The sequence below is a fragment of the Rana temporaria genome, chromosome 8 (genome assembly GCF_905171775.1).
Source record: "Rana temporaria chromosome 8, aRanTem1.1, whole genome shotgun sequence".
NCBI lineage: Eukaryota > Metazoa > Chordata > Amphibia > Anura > Ranidae > Rana > Rana temporaria.
In genome coordinates, this window is record NC_053496.1 from 157,267,449 (window position 1) to 157,289,896 (window position 22,448).

Consider the following 22,448-nt stretch of genomic DNA (forward strand, 5'->3'; position numbering starts at 1 on the left):
CCTCCCCTAGGATGGATAGGGTAGCTGCACAGTGGAAATCTGATATACCATCCCTTACAGAGGAGTCGTGGTCTGAGGTCATGGAATCGCAGTTGCCTTCAGTGATCTCAGCTAGAGAAAAATTGACAATTATTTGCACCAAATCTATTATACCCCTGCACGTCTTCATAAAATGGGTAGGGCGGATGCAACGGATTGTCCACAGTGCAATGATGCAGTAGGAGATTTCCATATGATTTGGCTCTGCCCCTTTGTAGGGAGATTATAGGTGGCAATCCTGAAATTCTAAGAGGGAAAAAAAACTAGCCCTCCCAAATATCTATTCCCCAGCTATATGTCTATAGAGAGATTTTGAGGAGGACAACATAACTAGCCCTCAGAAAACCCTACTAAAAAGTTTTTTTTTTTCCTATGCCAAAAAAGCATTGGCTCTCAGATGGAAGGACCCGGTCCTTGCATCTCTTCAAGGTTGGGTGAAACTCATTAACAGAGCATAGCCAATGTACAAACTAACATAAAGGCTAGGGGTTGCCCTTAAAGGTTTGAGAAAATATGGGCTGGGAAAATAAAGTCTGTATCTGGGGACATAGAGGTGTAGGAAGAGGGCAGAGTAACCCAAGTATGAAATAGGACAGAATGTGGCCAAGTAAATACAGAAGTAATAATGAGTACAGTATTCAAAGCATGGTAGAGTATAATATGATAAAAGACTTCAGGTTTAGTTTATCTTTCTTTGTTTTTGTTAAGACTGGCTTTATTGATAAGATGCTGAATGTGTATAAATATGATGCACATATTTTGTTCATATGTAACAAGGCTAAGAATGTATGTTTATCAATGTTATCTTTCATATCAAACATGTTATGGATTTTACATTTATATGTTTTTTTGAAACATTAATAAAAAATAAACACACAAATATGGAGGGACAGAGGGAATCCCTGGTGAGTGCAATTTGTGATCACAAAGGTTCTAGACCAGGGATCCTCAAACTACGGCCCTCCAGCTGTTGCGGAACTACACATCCCATGAGGCCTTGTAAGACTCTGACATTAACAGACATGACTAGGCATGATGGGAATTGTAGTTCCTGAACAACTGGAGGGCCATAGTTTGAAGACCCATGCTCTAGACAGTAGATTGGACTAATAAACTTGGGCAGAGGGACAGCAGTAAAGGGCAGAGAGAATGGGCCCTTGGTACCCAAATTTCACTAAGCCCTGGTTCACACTGGGTACGATTTGGAACGATTTGAGATGCGATTTGACATGTCAAATCGCATCTCAAATCGGCGGCAATTGTCGGCAATAGGACTGTCCTAATCAGTGCGACGCCGCATCTGCGATTTCAAAAAGTAGTTCCTGTACTACTTTTTGCGATTTCAGGCCGCGATTTACATTAAATTGCGGCCGAAATCGCGGCAAAATCGCAGCCGCGAAATCGCGGCAAAATCGCAGCCGCGAAATCGCGGCAAAATCTAGCATTTTACCGCGATTTTGAATTCGCAGCAGTGTGAACCTAGGCTGAATCCCAGGAAAAATACACCCAATGAATTTTATCGAATGCCTCTGTGTCTAGACACAAGAGCAGAGAAGGTGATCAGTGGGTTGCAGCATATTGAAGAAGATTAATTATTTTTTTTAGTGTCATCAGAGACCTGTCTCGCTTTGGTGAATCCCATTTAAGATGATTTAGACAGGTCAGGCAAGATATCAAACAAGCATCCTGCAGTCAGTCTGCCATTACATCTGTGTTGACTAAATTTTGCATGTAGGTTATATAAAAAGACATAAAAAATAAGTATCTTATTTTGTTTAAAATGTAGTAGGTCCTCCTCTCACCCTGTTGCGCACAGCCTAAATAGTCTATTCTTAGCACTGTACTGTACTGAAAATTAGAGCAATGAGGCAATCAGAGGCTTGTCTGCTTCAGAATAAGGATATGCTGCTGAGGGTGTGGAAAAAAAACAACCCCTCCGTAGAAGGTATTCTTCCCCCCCCCCCCATACACCTTAAATGTGTGGATGGTGGACTGATCAATTTGCCTTTATTCAACGTGACGCATAGCCATGCCCCATCTCCCAGATGCCCTGCCCCATCTCCCAGATGCCCTTTCCTTTCTCCCTATATAATCTTCTGTAAAACCCGAGCACTGGGCAGCTGCTTTTTTTTCCTTTTATTCGACAAAAATTAGAAGTACACTGCATTAGTCCTCCTTAACAATCCAAGAAAACGGACGTTACTTACCGGTAACAGTGTTTCTATGAACCTTCCAGGACGGCACCCGAGAGATGATGGCTCCTCCCCACAGGAAACACAATCACTTAACAATTTAAAAGTCCCCACCCTTCCCCTTGATCCTCAGTATGAATTAGAGTAGTCCTGAACTGGTTCACAAGGGACATTGTTCCGTATAGGTACTTACCACCTAGCGTTTAGCTTATCTTTTCCCTCCACATAGGGCGGGAAGTAGGCCTGCCGTCCTGGAAGGTTCATAGAAACACCGTTACCGGTAAGTAACGTCCGTTTTCTCTCATCACCTTCCAGGACGGCACCCGAGAGGATAGACGAGTAACCAACAGGCCTACTTTAGGGTGGGACCCTTGCCTGCAAGGTCTTTTGCTAGATGTCAGAATCTGATTTTATTTCACCACTTCCACTTCCTAGTGTGTGATGAGGGTATCCTAGCTGGATCATGAAAATGACCTGCAGGTCTGCTCCACCTATGCTCCTGTCTCCTCTTTGGATGCAGAGTCTAGGTGGCACGTGCTCTTAAAGAAAAAAATTCTGAGAGCTTGAGTATTCTTTAGGATAGAAAGGTTGGCTGCGCCAATATTCTAGCCATCGTGGTTGATAGTGTCTGCAAAGCTGCATAAGACCATCCAAAGTTTAGTCAGAGATTTGTTCTGTGAAACAAAGACCTACTTTGACCAACCCAGAAAAAAACAACATGTGGTTTTAAGCCACTAGTCTGTACAGGAGAATGGTTTAGAAAGAAACAGGGTCTCCCGACGTACACTCCTTGTGGGTCCCCCTTTTTTGTTTGCCATAGTCCTGGTGAAACAGGGAAATAAACCCACTCAAGGATACTAGATTAAGGGAAGTCTATTCCCTTCACTCAAATGACTGGACAGGTATGTGACCAAGCAGGGCGTTTGGTGTGCTCCTGCACTCCCTTTAGTCCACCTGTCCACCTCCATTCATTGGAATGCATGTGACTTTATAGCGAGGACACTTATTGGTCAGTGTCTGGACCACAGGATGCCTTGGCGTGGCTCGTTCGTGCGTCCACCAATACGTGTGGACAAACTCCTGTCTCCAACGTACACTGCTAGACCGGACAAAAACAGCTGCTCTGCAAGCCGGTTGACAAGCAGGTCCCATCCTGGTCATTCCCCATTTCTGGGTTCCTTCCCATCTGAATACCGACATGTCAGATGTGAGATTGTTCTATATACCCTAGGCTCCTTATAACCCTGCGAGTCGATCATTAAACTACGCAGAAAGGAGCCTGTTACGAAATTGCGAGTAACCACTGCATTCATTGGTATATAACAGAAAAGAACAAAGGTGTCGGGGAAAGAAAACTTTTCACCGCCCCCCGCGTATAATATGCAGATACATTTTACCCTAATCTCAGGGTAAACCCATGAGTGCCACACGCCAACAGAATACAGTATTCTGTAAAAATCCTGTGTTTGAGGTCATGATCCACTCCACGCACCAAGGAGTGTTAAGTTAAGCAGATCCCTACCACAAGGGACCAATGCCATAGTAGGAGTAAAAAATGAATATTGGTTATTCATATCCAGTTCGTCCAAGGGGGTGACATGAAGGACATACACTGAGCTATAAAGCTCGGATCGGATCGGGAGAACCAGTCAGAAAGAATCCTGATGCTGAATTTTTTAGGCGAACAGCCCCTAACAGCGTAACCCCTTTCCTACTAAAAAGAACCTACTAGGTGATTTTATGACCTCCTTCCAGTGTCCTATAACCCTACTGGGTTCAGGTCTAGGGAATGTCTCTGGCATGCCTAGAAGTAAAGGCCCGCAATCAGAAATCCTGTTCCTTCCATGTGAATGGAAAATAAGGTCTGAAATAAAGTGACCGAAATGAAGTGACCAAAATGTCCCAGATATACAGGTCCTAGATCTTGTATCTCCGAAGGACAGCAAGCTCAGACTTAATATGGAAAGACAGATAAACACCCCCAGCCTCCACTGCTGTGTTTTCTGATATACAGACACCTGTAGAATAGAGAAGACACAACCAACCTTAGGTGTGTATTTCTCATATGTAGTAAGATACCATATAACCTAAGCCCAGAGAAAGGACAGAAGCTCCAAGTGTGAGCTTCTGATGCTTAATAGGTTTATAGGTCCTGTATCCAACAGAGAGGCCACTAGCCAATCTGGAGTTTTTTTTTTTTTTTTTTTCTGAGTAATAAACAACGCCGAGGACACGGACACCTTCTACTGCTGTGTTTTATTTATGTGCCGCGACCCAAGGTAATAGATTCAGGACAGGAGGACAAGAACCACTATAGTGTTGTCTATTCCTGACTGACCGCAGTACGGTCTTCCAATCAACAGAAAATAATACTAGCACCTATAGTATATCTCTGATGATCATAGAAAAAAAAAAAAAACAGTCGCATGGCCAGTATGACCAAAAGGACATATGCGGCCTCAACCGTGTATTGCTGGTGTTATACTCCCTGCAGTCATAACTAGCAGAGAGTGGTATTAGCATACTTCAGATAAACAATAGGGTATAGGACAAGGGACCGAAATGTTACAGACAGAAACATTGTGTATTCCAACACCCACAGTCATATACCTGATAGAAACGTCACTAGCAAGAACACTCAATGCTGTGCGTTTCTGGATAGTAACAGTATACCGTCATGAACCCACAATACCAGTTGTGCATTATTTTGATTAGAAAAAAAAAAACTTGGAAAGTTTATATGACCAACAGCATGTTGTCAGCAACCCAATGTGTTACTTAATGCAACCTTGTTGGGTCATCTAATCAACAGAAATGTCACTAGCAAAAAAGGACCCTTAAAGCAGTGCATATCTGAATTTATAAATATCCTTAACAATAATACAATGCTATGCGTTTCTAATCAGCAAAATTGCATAGTCATATAACCAGCAGAAGTGTCGCTATCAGTAACTCAGCATCATGCGTTTCTGATAAGTAATAGTGTACCAACATGTAACCTCCAGAAATTTTTACCAACAGTAACTCAGTGTGGTATGTTTCTGAATAACCCTAGTGTGCGGTTTATATAATAGAGGTGTCACCGACAAATCAATGTCATGCTTCTCTGATAAGCAATAATATACATTCCTGTATCCGACAGAAATTACACCGACAGTAACTCAATGTGGTATATTTCTGAATAACCATAGTTATATAATAGAGGTGTCACCGACAAATCAATGTCATGCTTCTCTGATAAGCAATAATATACATGCATGTATCCGACAGAAATTACACCGACAGTAACTCAATGTGGTATGTTTCTGAATAACAATAGTGTGCGAATATAGCATAGAGGCGTCACCACCATTCAGTGTTATGCGTTTGATAAGGAACAGAGTACCGTTATCTAATCAATTTTAGGCATTTCTGGTGAGTCATAGGATATCCCTTGATCATCAGTCTACATATATACACACACAAATATATATATATATATATATACACATACACACACACACATATATCTCAGAAATGACCCAAGATAAACCCATGTTGTGCATTTCTGATGTGCGGACAGACCAACGCTCTATCCTAGCATAACCTGAGTTTCAGATATTGATCCTTCATCCCAGTGAAGGAACATGGTAGTTCCAAATACTGGAAATCCGAGGTGTGTGACTATACCACAATAGTGGTAGCTGCTATTGCAAAGGTCTGAGTAGGTGTAGCTGGTCCACACACAGGTGGGAGCTAGTCCAAGCCTTTAAGGTCTTAACGAGCACAGACTCAGAAATCAATTAGGTCTCTCATGAAGAGGTGACCATAGTCTCAGGCTGGAGGCAATCAGACACCTGTATGGCTGATTTTCATAGTTTTAACACAGGGGTTTGTACCAGAGAAACTCCCAATTAAGGGTTGCAGGCTAGCATTTTATGCTTCTCACACCACCTAAATGGTTTGTTGCCTGAGCCACAAGAGGTTTAGATTAACTCTAACACACTGACAGATATACCAGCAGTGTAAGGAGGAAGTGATCGGTTGGAACTTGGGAGATATTGTAACCAATAAACAACCCCCACAAGGGTAATAAACCCACTAGTATGCCCCCTGTTGGGCCTATCCTAAGAGTTTAGGCGGTCAGTTTTTTGGCTAAAAAACCTAACTGCACCCTTGTGATCTGCCTGTCAGATTCATGGCAGGCTGGCCCTAACTGGATTGAGCCTTGCTCAGCCCCCTTTTATGAGATTATTCTAGGGATTTTATAATCTCCTCAGAGGCCTGTATTTGCCTGCAGGAGTCCAACCAGACCCTCTAGGGTGAATGGCTCCTGTTTAGCTTGGCTTACCATATCCTCCCTGTCCTCCTTAAGCTTCCTCTACCTGGACTAGAGGGAATGACTGTGAGGGCGGGGGAAGGGCACTAGGTTCCGTTCGGACGAGGCCTTCTTGGGAGGATATGTCTTCTCTAGGGATAAGCTCCTCTATGTCAGACCTTAAGTTACGGACTGCCTGGCGGCTTCATGGAAAGTTTTTCCTTTCTCTGCCAAGTTATGAGGAGCTATGCCCTGTAGCGGTAGGAGACTGTTTATTTGGGGTCTCCTGGGATCCGCTGGGGGGTTTTTGCAAGACAAGAGATATACATATATGCATAATATTACTTTGTCCTCCCCCAGGACTGCAGGTTTGTACTGGGGAGGTGAAAGGGTGAGAAGTAAAAAACCAGTCCTGTGCTGGCTGGCTGGCCCCAGAGACTCAGACCCTGAAGACCAGGACTCTCACTCCCTTTCCTCCTCCCTTTCCAAGGGGGAATGTACTCACTGCGCCCCGACCTGGATCTGCCTGCAGTCACATTTGCCTTCATCTCCTCCTGTCCATGAGGAGGTTTGGCTGGGTCCCCGGCTGTCGGTACCTCTTGTAAGGGCTATCCGCAAGCCGACCCTTCCACCGCCATGCTTCTCTCCGGCGTCCCTTCCGGGTTGCGCTGTGAGGCAAAAGCCCACCTTCACTCAGAGAGGCTTGGAGCGCCATGTTTCCAAAAGTAGGAAGCAGTACCCGGGAAGAGAGAGCTCTTCAAATGGCGGCGTTTCTTCTGCACCCTAGCGATGGCAAGCCTCCCCGCAGCTCAGAGCGCTGGTGCACGCCTGGGGCGACCTGTGAGTTAGACCCGAAGGCCTACAGGTTAGTTCAGCCCTCCCCGGCCTCCCTAAGACCTGTCTCAACAGGGGTACCTTCGACCCTCCCCGGTCTCTAGGTTTTCAAACAAAACAAACGTGACGATGTGTTCGGAGAAACACAATCAATACTGAGGATCAAGGGGAAGGGTGGGGACTTTTAAATTGTTAAGTGATTGTGTTTCCTGTGGGGAGGAGCCATCATCTCTCGGGTGCCGTCCTGGAAGGTGATGAGAGAAAGTTAACCATTACATTTACCCGTACTAATTCTTTGAAGGCAACCCCCCAATTCAAACTAAGGGAAAAGAAAACTGTACACTGCTCCAGGTGACTAATATCCAAAAGGGCTTGGCGGTCTGGGTGCTGGCACCAGCTCGCCTACGTGGTAGTATAGACAATAAGAACTGGGCTGCACACCACCGCCAGCCAAACAAACCAAGATTGAGGAAACGCGTCAACCTGCATTTGTCTGTGTCCTGGTGGTGGTGTGCATACACAAGTAAAATATACAAAATAGATTACCGACAGCCTAGATGAAAATACCAATAAGGTAGACTCCATCACTCCACACATCTGGAAGAGCCAATAGGCAGAGTAACCAGATGTTACTTTTTCGGAATTCACAGTCCTTATTAGGTAATATGGCTTGGCGTTGCGCCCCCCCCCCTTGTAAAGCCACCACACTGGTTGGTCTAAAGAAAAGGCTTATGCAGGGTGCGCGTCTACAAGCAAAAGGAATGGGCTTCAGTATCATGTCTACGTGAGCCAGTATAGAGCATGAACTGAGGAGCTTTGGAAATACCGCAAATGCATAATGACCTGTGTTCTTGAGCACCACATTAACAGCAAACACCCATTCACATGGGTGAAACTTAAAAGCCTCCAGCAGAAAAACTTCATATGTGTGCAATACATATTTTATCATTACCACAAAAATGTGCATATCAAAGCAAAGATGAGCTTTAAGCAATGTTGTTACCTGCTGCTGAGTGAACATAGGGCCAACATGTTTTGGTGGAGTGCCAATGGGAACAGCTCGCACAGGGGGGCTTCCAATAACCGGAGAAGTGGAACGACGGGGCAAAGCTCTTTCTGATGCGTCTTGTTCCAAGTCATCTCGGCAAGGTGGAGGCATGGGTCCTAGGCCATACTCATGCAGTATTGACAGCGGACCCATATCCTTTAATGCAAACAAAAACATTGTGATCATAATATACACACACAGGGATTGAGCTACTAAAACTGGAGTGCACAAAATCTGGTGCAGCTCTGCCTAGAAACCAATCAGCTTCCAGTTTTTTGTCAAAGGTTAATTAAACAAGCTGAAGTTAGAAGTTGATTGGCTACCATGCACAACTGCACCAGATTTTATACTCTTGGTTTTAGTAAATCAACCCCAGAGTATAAAGAACCAAACAAGCATGGGTATTTGTAATATTGTAAACCATCCCTTGTAAACAGTAATGTTCAAAGTGGGTAAATCAATTAAAACAGCCTTTGGGATTTCATGTAAACCTGATAGTACCCTTTTTATATGGAGGATCTGATGAAAACTGATCCACCTGTCCATTTACATCAGATTCGATAGACAGATGGAAAATAGGGTTTCCATCCATCCGAATTTAGCGGATCAGATGTCACCGGTGACATGTCGGCTGACATCCGAACCTGCTGAATTCAGAAAGATGGAAACCCTGCATGGAGCATCCGTTCAGGTCCGACATAAAGAACAAGAACATAAAAAAAAAAAAAAAAGGCGGATCTGAACGAACCGGTCCGCCAATGTGAAAGGGGCCTAAAATACAACTTCTGTTAAAAAAAAAAAAACACACACAAACACACAAAACACAACATAAACACAAAGTTTATTACCTGCCAAATCATTTGAAATTTATGCATCCATAAATCTACTTACCTCTGTGAGCGAAGGCCCTCTGATTGGCCTCAAATCAGGATCCCATATACTGGAGTTTATACCAGAAGAAAACTAAGCAAACAAATAAAAATTATAAGAATCAAAGTAACACAAACCTGCAGAATTAAAATGGCACTGCAGACATATTTTGTTGCTTACAGTGGTAAAGGGGTGTTAATATCTTTGCTTTTTTTTTCTATTGTACCTGTTGAGTTCTAGAGATGCAAGAGGTACATTAGCAAACCCCATGTTTGACAGGTATCTTGTTTCAAGATCACCCTCTGCTTCAGGTCTACCAACCACACCTGGATAGAAAAAGCGGGGGGGGGGGGTGTATTCTTCTACAAGCCATGTGCAGCACTAAATCCTGACTGGGGTTCCACTCCTTTCTCATTTAATACAAAAGTAAAGAACAACATTTCATTTTAAAATGGAGTTCTACTTTAAACGTTTCACTACAACTGTACATTTTAAAACGGTAAGTCGTGAACATGCACAGGCACTATGAAGAAAAGCCATTCGGTGTAGATCTGCACATTTGATGACCAATCACAAAGCAAACAATTGATAAGTGGAGCACAGAGAGCAGCAAATTCACGAGGGATTTGATTGTGAATTTGTTTATTATTTTGTTTATAACCTTTTCAACTTTACTCCTCGTCCTTGCACCTCATGCTCTGTGTATCTCCTCCCCCCCCCCTTATCTTGAACATTAACACTCTTTATCCTACAGCTGTAGGTGATCTGTACGTTAAAGCCTGGTACACACACACACACAAAAAAAAAAAAAAACAGCTCTGGTCGGGAGCCGCTGTACTAACCATGCATGCAAGGTTAGTCCAGTGATCTAACCCATTTTTCAACCTGACCAACTATGTAAACACATGGGCAGAACGTCAACCGGAATTTTTTTGTACCAGCAAATGTCTCCCGACATTCTGCCTGTGTGTATGGGGCTTAACCTTTTCAACACTTCCCCCTATGTTTGGCCCACACATAAATATTGAGTTGCGTCTAGTAACACCATTATCACATTATCAAGCTTATGTTTTAACAAGTTAACACCAGCATGGTTCTTCATTTCCAAAAATCTGATCACCTTGGGGTGTACACTTTTCAAAAAGGGGTCAAGTTGGGGGAGTTTGTATTGTCTTCGCATTTTATTAATGGGAAGGGAAAGAGTGTCTTGACGGTGGCGGATTCGCTGCAAGATCACTTTTAGTCGGGGCAGGTTCATGTGATTAGCGCTGCGTCAGCTTCCTGGCGGGCGTAGGCACGTGGTGTTGAACACGCCGGAGCTAAACCTAACTTTAGGGATGTCCCGATACCGAGCATTTCCCCCCCCCCCCCCCCCGAGTACCTGGGCAGTCAGGGGAGTTGCAAGTCTTCTGCTCCGTGCTGTCTTCCCCCCCCCCCCCGTCCGTGTCGCTCTTCTCTCCCCCCCCCTGTGTCGCTCTTCTCTCCCCCCCCCTGTGTCGCTCTTCTCTCCCCCCCCCGGTCCGTGTCGCTCTTCTCTTCCCCCCCCGGTCCGTGTCGCTATTCTCTTCCCCCCCGGTCCGTGTCGCCATTCTCTTCCCCCCCCCCCCCGGTCCGTGTCGCCATTCTCTTCCCCCCCCCCCCGGTCCGTGTCGCCATTCTCTCCCCCCCCCCCCGGTCCGTGTCACCATCCCCCCCCCCGGTCCGTGTCACCATCCTCCCCCCCCCCCGGTCCGTGTCACCATCCCCCCCCCGGTCCGTGTCACCATCCCCCCCCCCGGTCCGTGTCACCATCCTCCCCCCCCCCCCGGTCCGTGTCACCATCCCCCCCCCGATCCGTGTCACCATCCCCCCCCCCCCGGTCCGTGTCACCATCCTCCCCCCCCCCCCCGGTCCGTGTCACCATCCTCCCCCCCCCCCGGTCCGTGTCACCATTCTCTCCCCCCCCCCCCCCGGTCCGTGTCGCTATTCCCCCCCCCCCCCCTGGTCCGTGTCGCTCTCCCCCTTCAATTTGTGAGGATGGACAGTGGAGGTAGCCCAACAGGGCTGATAAAAAAATACCGCCACTGTCACATGACATTAAAAAAAAAGTATCGGTATCGGCGAGTACTTGAAAAAAAAGTATCGGTACTTGTACTCGGTCTCAAAAAAGTGGTATCAGGAAAACCCTACCTTACTTCAAGCACAGCTCTCTCTCGAGTTTGTTAGAAAGGGGAGGGGGGATGAGTCATACGAGGGCCAGTGAAAGCTGCAGGGCTGGAGGTGTGTGTCTGTATAAATCCAGGAAGTGAACAGGCAGTGAACAGGCAGAAGATTCAGCTGCCCAGTTAAAATGGCTGCAGCCAGACTTAATGGAGTGAGATATCTGCAGCATATTTGCCAAGTACAGAATCACAGGATATATATAAAATATGCAGAGTGGTTGGGGAGATGCTTCAGAATGACAGAGGTTTTTATTACAAATGATGTGAGCAGACTGCAGTTTCTTTTTAAGTATGTAATGATTAGGGGAACTTACATATAGGCTCTTTATCATACACTTACCTGGGTACGTGACCCTCTTGGCAAAGCTGGCTCTTCAATCTCTCTCACCAGCTGACTCAGGCTGTGCTCCAGTTCCTCCTGCTGCTCCCCCAGTAGATCAGTAAAGGGGGGGGAGCTTCTGCCCAAAAGGTCAGAGTCTGTGTGTTTCTCCTCCATCTCTGCCAGCCGATCATGCACCTCTCGCCAATCATCATCTGCAGAGAAAGAAAAAAGATAGGAAAGCTGAACCAGCTGCTACAAATGAAAAAAAGGGATTTTTAATAACAGTTTACCTGTAAAATCCTTTTCTTGTAGTACATCACGGGACACAGAGCAGCATAGCCATTACATATGGGTTATATAGTGCACCTTCAGGTGATGGACACTGGCACTCTCCGACAGGAAGTTCCCTCCCTATATAACCCCCACCCATAGTGGGAGTACCTCAGTTTTGTAGCAAGCAATATGCATCCCAAAATTCCCCATAAGAGGGGTGGGAGCTCTGTGTCCCGTGATGTACTACAAGAAAAGAATTTTACAGGTAAGCTGTTATTAAAAATCCCTTTTTCTTTATCGTACATCACGGGACACAGAGCAGCATAGCCATTACATATGGGATGTCCTCAAGCAATGCTAAATGAGGGGAGGGAGACAAACCAGGTAAAGAAATAAACAGCGGGTGCCATTGGACAAGAGGATTTTATACTGCGGCCTGTAGAACCGCCTGCCCAAAAGCTGAATCAGCGTTCCTCCTAATGTCCATTTGATAAAATTTTGCAAATGTGTGAACAGAAGACCAGGTCGCTGCCCTGCAGACCTGATCCATAGAGACCTGATGATACGCTGCCCAAGAGGCGCTCATAGCCCTAGTAGAATGAGCCTTAACCGACAAAGGTGGGCTTTTTCCTTTCAGGCCATAGGCCTGTATAATTAACTGTCTAATCCATTTGGAAATAGTGGCTTTAGATGCTGCCTGACCCTTTTTGGGCCCCTCTGGCAGAATAAATAAGACGTCAGTCTTACGAATCTGAGCTGTGGCTTTTAAATAAATTTTAACAGCTCTGACAACATCTAAGGAATGTAGCAGTCTCTCCTTCCTAGAAGAAGGTTTTGGAAAAAAGGATGGAAGAATCAAATCCTGATTCAGGTGAAAATTAGATACCACCTTGGGGAGAAAAGACGGATGCGGCCGTAGAACGACCCTGTCCTTATGTAGCAACAAATAGGGTGCTTTACATGACAAGGCTGCCAACTCTGACACTCTTCTGGCGGAAGACATAGCCACCAGAAAGACTAGCTTCCTAGTCAGCAAGACCAAAAGGAATCTCAGACAAGGGTTCAAAGGTCTGCCTTTGTAAAGCAGACAGAACCAAAATTTAGATCCCAAGGATACAGGGACGCTTTAATCGGAGGATTAACCCGAATAACCCCCTGTAAAAAAAGACTTCATCAATGAGTGGGTGGCCAAAGGTCTTTGGAAAAAAACCGACAAGGCAGGCACTTGCCCCTTGATTGTGCTAACCGCCAGACCCTTTTACACTCCTAGCTGTAAAAACTCCAGGACTCTCCCAATGGCATATTTGCGGGGGATGCCACCTCTTGGCCTCACACCAGGCAATATAGGCCTTCCACACTCTATAATATATTAACCTAGAAACTGGTTTTCTTGCGTTTATTAGAGTAGAAATGACCTGACCAGAGAGACCTCTTTCTTTGAGAATCAGGGATTCAGCCGCCAGGCCGTTAAATTGAGGGCCTGTAAGGCAGGATGGAAGAATGGTCCTTGTGAGAGGAGGTCTGGACGGCAACGGGAGGACCCAGGGTTCCTCTATCGCCATCCTTATTATCAAGGAGTACCAAGGCCTCCGGGGCCAAGCCGGGGCTATTAGAATCGTTGGTTTGCGTTCTACCTGGATCCTGCGGAGGAGACGGGGTAGCATCCGTAACGGAGGGAAGGCGTAAATTAGCGCAAATTGATGCCAAGGGCAAACCAAGGCATCCGTCCCGCAGGCCAATGGATCCCTCGTTCGAGACACAAACTTGACTACCATCGTGTTGAACCTGGACGCCATGACGTCTACCTCCGGAGACCCCCACCTCTGGCATATGTCCTGAACACATGAAATGGCCGCGTCCACTGTAGGGACTACCCACTTTTTAGAAAACTCCTCCTCCAAGGGGTACAGGACTGAAAACCTTTTAGGAGGAAGAAATATCCTGTCTGGTTTAGCCCAGTCCTGGAAAATCAAGTCCTTTAATAAAGGATGTACCGGAAACACCAAGTTGGTTTGGTGTGCCTTCAAGGAACCTAAAGAGGATACAGCGGAAGCCTGAGGTTCAGGTAGAGGCAACTTGAAAGCCGACCGCACCATATCTGTTAAAAAAAAGAAAAAGAGGGACCCCACAATCAGTAGAATGTCAGTGTTTGTAAGTCACCACATCCCTAGAGTTATGGAAAAAACATGAAATACCCCCTCAAGGGTGGGACTTTATAAGTGACACAAACACGTGAATGAGTAGAAAAATATATAGCAAATTTATTTAAACAATTTAAGTCAGGACATCATACAGTGTCCTAGCAAGGATAAAAGACCACATGCAAGTGGTATACAGATCCTATTTGTAAAGCAATAAAACAGACATGAGACAAAAATTGGTCCAACCCGACAGCCGTTTCGGTATCTGTGATCCTTCTTCAAGGGGTATTACAGACGATCATTGTGTCAGAGAAATACATGTCTATTAGAAAAGAGATATATACATATATTACATAGAAAAAATTCAACTTGAACAATATTTACAACTCTAGTGACCGAAATTGTTAAAAAACATGGGGAAGGGGAGACAAGAAAAGGACAGCCATACAACTATGTCATTTATCAAAACAGATATGAGCTACTTACAGTCAATAAGATCTGTAGATAGAGTCCTGTCTCAGTGTGAAAGTACGCCAAAAACAAGGGGAGAATGCTGTATATGGAGATCAATGTCTCTGTGTTCACGGGGAGGATATACAATCATAGCCTACCAAAAAGGTCCACGCCTAGGGAAGGAAGGGAAAGAGGAAAAAAAAAAAAATATATATAATATATATATACAATATGTATATATCATTATTTGTTGCATTCAAAGAGTTAAATGCAGACACACATTTATAGCAAAAAAGAGTAACCCCATAGAGCTGGTAATCCAAAAATGGAGAGTAACTTACCAGATATGGAAATCCATATAGGAGAGGGTATGCATGTGCCAGAGAACCAAAGTTCAGCCACAAGGAGACAAACTACCCAGATTATCCTATGTTTCAGGAAGCGTGGATTGCTGGGTGATCGCAGGCAGAGATCACTGGAAAAAGGAATTTAGGAGTATATATAAATAATATGTATGGCTAGTCTGGTGAAGTGTGCATAAAGGCACAGCACCAAAAACAAACAATAAGCCAAACAACAACCAGTGGTCCTACCTGCATGTGAGAAGTCTCCATAAGTCCAGCAGACGCCATGACAGTCAGAGACAATAGTGTCTGCAATGGGCTTAAATAGAGTCCATTGGTGGCTATGGCGCATGCGCGCGCGCGTGCTGCGTAGTGACGCAATTGCGTCTTGGAAAAAAATAAAAAAAAGGGGGGGTGGGAAAGAAAGAAAGAAAGAAGGAAGGGAGATGGAGAGGGCCTTTCGCACAGGGCGTGCCGGATATCGCCCAAATAATGGGAAGGAGCCGGCATGGAGTGTGCGCTGACGCAAGAAAGCAGTAATTACTGCAAATATGGGGGGCAAACATAACAAAACCCAGGTGGTGAACCGTAGGTGCGCATGACATGCCCCCCACGTGCGTCAGGTGGGGGCCAAACAGATACCCTCACCCGCGAAGCATTATACAGCAAATGAGTGTACAAAAAATGGTCGTACATAGTAGAGCATGGATATTTGGAAGTCAAACAAAATGGAGAGGAGGGGGGGATGGATGTGGAGAAATCTATTCCTCCCATCCCCCGGAGGAAAACCCCTCCAGAAAAGGGCGATAGCTAACTATTTCATTAAGGCCTGGTTTTCTAGTAGCATCTAGCATGGCTATCCATCTTGTCTCCCTCTGCAGCAAGGTCCTATTCCAGTCGCCCCCTCTACTGTTGGGGTGTATTCTATCCAAAATGAGGAATTTGATTTTAGGGATCATCCCACCATGGGCGTCTCTAATATGGCGCCCCAGGGGGAGGTCCGGGTCTGCTTTCCGCATACATGTAATATGTCTGGAAGCGCGTTTAAAGAAAGGTTGTTTCGTTTTTCCAACGTAAAAAGCCCCACAGTGGCATGAAAGTAGATATACCACTCCAGGTGTTTTGCAGTTCGCAAAGTGGGAAGGTCTGAAAGTTTTACCATCAGGTAATAGAATATTGTCCCCAATGTTCATATATTGACACAGATTGCATCCTCCACATCGGAAGGTGCCAGGCCTTTTACATGGATCTGTGCGAAATTCACCCACGTATTCACTCTGAGTAAGGCTATCTTTGAGTGACTTGGTTTTACGGTAAGTGATCAAGGGTCTTAATGGTACATAGGGGGCTAGTAATGGATCTACACTTAGCAGATGCCAATGTTTAGAGATAATCCTGCCCACATGTTTGCTCTGCCTATTAAACCTGGTAATGATCCGAAGGGCATTTGGATTTGCGTCAGTCGGTAATTTCTTACATTGTTTTTTCTTGGTAAGTAGGTCATTTCTTGGTCTGGCACTGGCTTTCCTAAAAGCCTTTTTGAGGCAAGTTAGAGAGTAGCCTCTTTGAAGGAGCCGATCTCTTAGCTTGTCAGCTTCTATTTTAAAGGTCTCATCCTTTGTACAGTTACTGGCCAAAAGGAATAGATCTAATTAAAGATACAGGATGTGCGCTTTGTGCATGTAGAATAGAATTACATGCAGTAATACATGGACACTGCAGGACACTGCATGTAATTCTATTCTACATGCACAAAGCGCACATCCTGTATCTTTAATTAGATCTATTCCTTTTGGCCAGTACTTGCGGCTACGCCGCAACTGTACAAAGGATGAGACCTTTAAAATAGAAGCTGACAAGCTAAGAGATCGGCTCCTTCTAAGAGGCTACTCTCTAACTTGCCTCAAAAAGGCTTTTAGGAAAGCCAGTGCCAGACCAAGAAATGACCTACTAACCAAGAAAAAATAATGTAAGAAATTACCGACTGACGCAAATCCAAATGCCCTTCGGATCATTACCAGGTTTAATAGGCAGAGCAAACATGTGGGCAGGATTATCTCTAAACATTGGCATCTGCCAAGTGTAGATCCATTACTAGCCCCCTATGTACCATTAAGACCCTTGATCACTTACCGTAAAACCAAGTCACTCAAAGATAGCCTTACTCAGAGTGAATACGTGGGTGAATTTCGCACAGATCCATGTAAAAGGCCTGGCACCTTCCGATGTGGAGGATGCAATCTGTGTCAATATATGAACATTGGGGACAATATTCTATTACCTGATGGTAAAACTTTCAGACCTTCCCACTTTGCGAACTGCAAAACACCTGGAGTGGTATATCTACTTTCATGCCACTGTGGGGCTTTTTACGTTGGAAAAACGAAACAACCTTTCTTTAAACGCGCTTCCAGACATATTACATGTATGCGGAAAGCAGACCCGGACCTCCCCCTGGGGCGCCATATTAGAGAAGCCCATGGTGGGATGATCCCTAAAATCAAATTCCTCATTTTGGATAGAATACACCCCAACAGTAGAGGGGGCGACTGGAATAGGACCTTGCTGCAGAGGGAGACAAGATGGATAGCCATGCTAGATGCTACTAGAAAACCAGGCCTTAATGAAATAGTTAGCCATCGCCCTTTTCTGGAGGGGTTTTCCTCCGGGGGATGGGAGGAATAGATTTCTCCACATCTATCCCCCCCCTCCTCTCCATTTTGTTTGACTTCCAAATATCCATGCTCTACTATGTACGACCATTTTTTGTACACTCATTTGCTGTATAATGCTTCGCGGGTGAGGGTATCTGTTTGGCCCCCACCTGACGCACGTGGGGGGCATGTCATGCGCACCTACGGTTCACCACCTGGGTTTTGTTATGTTTGCCCCCCATATTTGCAGTAATTACTGCTTTCTTGCGTCAGCGCACACTCCATGCCGGCTCCTTCCCATTATTTGGGCGATATCCGGCACGCCCTGTGCGAAAGGCCCTCTCCATCTCCCTTCCTTCTTTCCCACCCCCCCCCCCTTTTTTTTTCCAAGACGCAATTGCGTCACTACACAGCACGTGCGCGCGCGCATGCGCCATAGCCACCAATGGACTCTATTTAAGCCCATTGCAGACACTATTGTCTCTGACTGTCATGGCGTCTGCTGGACTTATGGAGACTTCTCACATGCAGGTAGGACCACTGGTTGTTGATGTTTGGCTTATTGTTTGTTTTTGGTGCTGTGCCTTTATGCACACTTCACCAGACTAGCCATACATATTATTTATATATACTCCTAAATTCCTTTTTCCAGTGATCTCTGCCTGCGATCACCCAGCAATCCACCCTTCCTGAAACATAGGATAATCTGGGTAGTTTGTCTCCTTGTGGCTGAACTTTGGTTCTCTGGCACATGCATACCCTCTCCTATATGGATTTCCATATCTGGTAAGTTACTCTCCATTTTTGGATTACCAGCTCTATGGGGTTACTCTTTTTTGCTATAAATGTGTGTCTGCATTTAACTCTTTGAATGCAACAAATAATGATATATACATATTATATATATATATTATTATTTTTTTTTCTTTTTTCCTCTTTCCCTTCCTTCCCTAGGCGTGGACCTTTTTGGTAGGCTATGATTGTATATCCTCCCTGTGAACACAGAGACATTGATCTCCATATACAGCATTCTCCCCTTGTTTTTGGCGTACTTTCGCACTGAGACAGAACTCTATCTACAGATCTTATTGACTGTAAGTAGCTCATATCTGTTTTGATAAATGACATAGTTGTATGGCTGTCCTTTTCTTGTCTCCCCTTCCCCATGTTTTTTAACAATTTCGGTCACTAGAGTTGTAAATATTGTTTAAGTTGAATTTTTTCTATGTAATATATGTATATATCTCTTTTCTAATAGACATGTATTTCTCTGACACAATGATCGTCTGTAATACCCCTTGAAGAAGGATCACAGATACCGAAACGGCTGTCGGGTTGGACCAATTTTTGTCTCATGTCTGTTTTATTGCTTTACAAATAGGATCTGTATACCACTTGCATGTGGTCTTTTATCCTTGCTAGGACACTGTATGATGTCCTGACTTAAAGCGGGGGTTCACCCTATCGACGGGAAAAAATTTTTTTTTTTTTTTTTTTACCTTAAAATCAGGCATTGTAGCGCGAGCTACAGTATGCCTGTCCCGAATTTTTTTCCCCCCATACTCACCTTGTAGTCGTCCATCGAAGATACCGGGGAATGGGCGTGCCTCTGGAGACGGAGGATGATTGACGGCCGGCTCTGGCGCGTCACGCTTCTCCGGAAATAGCCGAAATAGGCTTGGTCTTCACGACGCGTGCGCATAGCCTGTGCGCAGGCGCCGTGAAGAGCCGAGACCTACTCCGGCTGTCTTCGGGGAGAGTGACGTGCCAGGGCAGGCCGTCAATCATCCTCCCTCTCCATAGGCACGCCCATTCCCCGCGGGAGCCGAAATCTACGATGGACTACTACAAGGTGAGTACGGGGTTAAAAAAATCGGGACAGGCATACTGTAGCTCGCGCTACAATGCCTGTCTCGATGGTAAAATCATGGGATTGTGGGTGAACTACCGCTTTAAATTGTTTAAATAAATTTGCTATATATTTTTCTACTCATTCACGTGTTTGTGTCACTTATAAAGTCCCACCCTTGAGGGGGTATTTCATGTTTTTTCCACCATATCTGTTAGGGACTGAATCCATAACTTCTCCGCATGGGAAGCCGAAAAAGGTTCTTCCATCGTAGAATCTTCAGAACCCAAATGATCCAAGAGATCCTCTGTTTGGTCTCCTGGAAATTCCAATTCCCCAGGGGAAAGTTTTTCCTCATCAGGAGATTCAAACCTAGGGGATGGGGACCTAGCCCCTTTTCTCCCAGGCAATGAGGACGCAATTAAAGTAGCTATCCATTGCTCCAATCCACCCAGAATGGAGGCTAACATCTGTTCCGTCACATAAAAGGGAGCCGGTTGAGTAGGGCCAGCCGTAGCACCTAGCAACCCAGATGGCTCACCCAGGGCAGCGACCTCTGGTTTATCCGGGGAGGGAGGGGTAGCTGAAGCCTGGCTGAAATCCTCAGAGCCCGATGGGGAACCCTTTGGCTTCTTCACACCCTTGGCATTTTTAGCACCCTTAGGAGCCATAATACACAAACCCGAGGTACTCCGCTGATATACAACTGACTGTAACAGCCGGAGACAAATACACAAATTAAATTGTGAATAAAAAAAAGATTTTTAATACAGCTTACCTGTAAAATCTTTTTCTTGGAGTACATCACGGGACACAGAGCGACATTCATTACTATATGGGTTATATGGAGTACCTTCAGGTGATGGACACTGGCAATCTCAAACAGGAAATGCCCCTCCCTATATAACCCCCTCCCATAGGAGGAGTACCTCAGTTTTGTAGCAAGCAGTATGTCTCCCAAAATGGTCCCCATAAGAGGGGTGGGAGCTCTGTGTCCCGTGATGTACTCCAAGAAAAAGATTTTACAGGTAAGCTGTATTAAAAATCTCTTTTTCTTTATCGTTACATCACGGGACACAGAGCGACATTCATTACTATATGGGATGTCCCAAAGCAATGCTTACAATGAGGGGAGGGAGAACATCTCCAAGACAAAAGGATTTAATTTAGAGAATACTCAAATCATAATAAATCCAACTTAGTTGAGAAAAATAATCTTAAATTTTAAATTTAACTCAAAAAAGAGGAGCCCCCGGAATCCGAGGGTCTCAAACTGCAGCCTGCAGCACTGCCTGCCCAAAGGCTGTATCAGAATTCCTTCTTACGTCCAACTGGTAGAATTTTGTAAACGTGTGGACAGAAGACCAGGTTGCCGCCTTGCAAACCTGAGCCATAGAGATCTGGTGGTGTGCTGCCCAGGAGGCGCCCATGGCCCTAGTAGAATGAGCCTTTAATGATACTGGAGGAGGCAACCCTTTCAAGCCGTAGGCCTGAGTGATTAATTGCTTAATCCACCTAGAAATGGTGGACTTTGCAGCTGCCTGCCCCTTCTTGGGCCCATCCGGTAATATGAACAGCACATCTGTTTTCCGGATCTTCTTTGTAGCTTTAAGATAGGCCTTCATGGCCCTGACGATATCCAAGGTATGCAGCAACCCTTCCTTTCTGGAAGTAGGTTTAGGGAAGAAGGATGGTAATACCAAATCCTGGTTCAAATGAAAACTGGATATAACCTTCGGTAGGAAGGAAGGATGAGGGCGGAGAACGACCCTGTCCTTATGAAAAATAAGATATGGTTCCTTACAGGATAAGGCCGCCAGTTCCGATACTCTTCTTGCGGAAACTATGGCGACCAAAAATACTAACTTCCTTGTCAGTAAAACCAAAGGAATTTCAGCCAACGGCTCAAACGGTTGTTTCTGTAAACTTAAAAGAACAAGGTTTAAATCCCACGGGCAAAGCAGGGATTTAACTGGAGGTTTAATACGTAAGACCCCTTGAAGGAAGGTCTTAACCAGCGAGTGGGTGGCCAGCGGCCGCTGAAACCACACTGACAGAGCAGAAATCTGTCCCTTGATTGTGCTTAATGCCAATCCTTTATCCACTCCTAGCTGGAGAAAACTTAAAACTCTATCAATGGTGAATTTGCGAGGAAGCCATAGCTTGGACTCACACCAACCTACATAGGCCTTCCAGACCCTGTGATAAATCACCCTAGAGACCGGTTTCCTGGCTCTGATTAGGGTAGAGATTACTTTCTGAGACAGACCTCTACCCCTGAGAATCAGGGATTCAGCTTCCAGGCCGTCAAATTTAGATGCCGTAAGGCAGGGTGGAGGATCGGACCTTGCGATAGCAGGTCTGGCCGTAGAGGAAGAGTCCAAGGGTCTCCCACTACCATCCTTAAGATTAGTGAGTACCATGCCCTTCTGGGCCATGCTGGAGCTACCAGGATGACTGGTATGTGCTCCACCCTGATCCTGCGCAGCAGGCGGGGTAGTAACTGAAGCGGGGGAAACGCATAAAGAAGTTTGAACTGATGCCAAGGGCAAACCAGCGCATCGGTTCCGCAGGCCATCGGATCCCTTGAGCGGGACATGAACCTGTCTAGCTTCTTGTTGAGTCTCGATGCCATGACATCCACGTCCGGCACTCCCCATCTTTGGCAGAGTGCTTGAAAGATTTGTGGATGCAGAGACCATTCCCCCGGCCATAGAGTCTGGCGGCTTAAGAAGTCCGCCTGAAAGTTGTCCACTCCGGGAATGAATATTGCCGATATGCAGGGCACATGAGCCTCTGCCCATAGGAGAATCAAGCTCACCTCTCTCTGAGCGGCTTGACTCCTGGTTCCCCCTTGGTGATTTATGTATGCCACAGCCGTGGCATTGTCTGATTGAATTCTCACCGGGAACCCCTGCAATTTTGACGTCC

The 22,448-nt window shown here is 45.4% G+C and overlaps 1 protein-coding gene and 1 long non-coding RNA gene across 2 annotated transcripts in view; both read right to left on the minus strand.

Moving 5' to 3' along the window:
• The window catches only part of PATL1 (PAT1 homolog 1, processing body mRNA decay factor), a 132,839-nt gene that overhangs the window by 90,392 nt on the left and 19,999 nt on the right, over positions 1-22,448 (minus strand). The window contains exons 3-5 of the mRNA XM_040321000.1: positions 11,822-12,015; positions 9,302-9,373; positions 8,366-8,566 (exon numbers count right to left, since the gene is read on the minus strand). Coding sequence (XP_040176934.1) covers positions 8,366-8,566; positions 9,302-9,373; positions 11,822-12,015 — 467 coding nt within the window. The remainder of the gene's footprint in view (positions 1-8,365; positions 8,567-9,301; positions 9,374-11,821; positions 12,016-22,448) is intronic.
• Positions 13,813-15,055, minus strand: LOC120909267. The gene is made up of 3 exons (XR_005741237.1): positions 15,012-15,055; positions 14,704-14,843; positions 13,813-14,539 (listed from the first exon to the last, which is right to left on the minus strand). It is a non-coding gene; the product is annotated as an uncharacterized LOC120909267 (long non-coding RNA).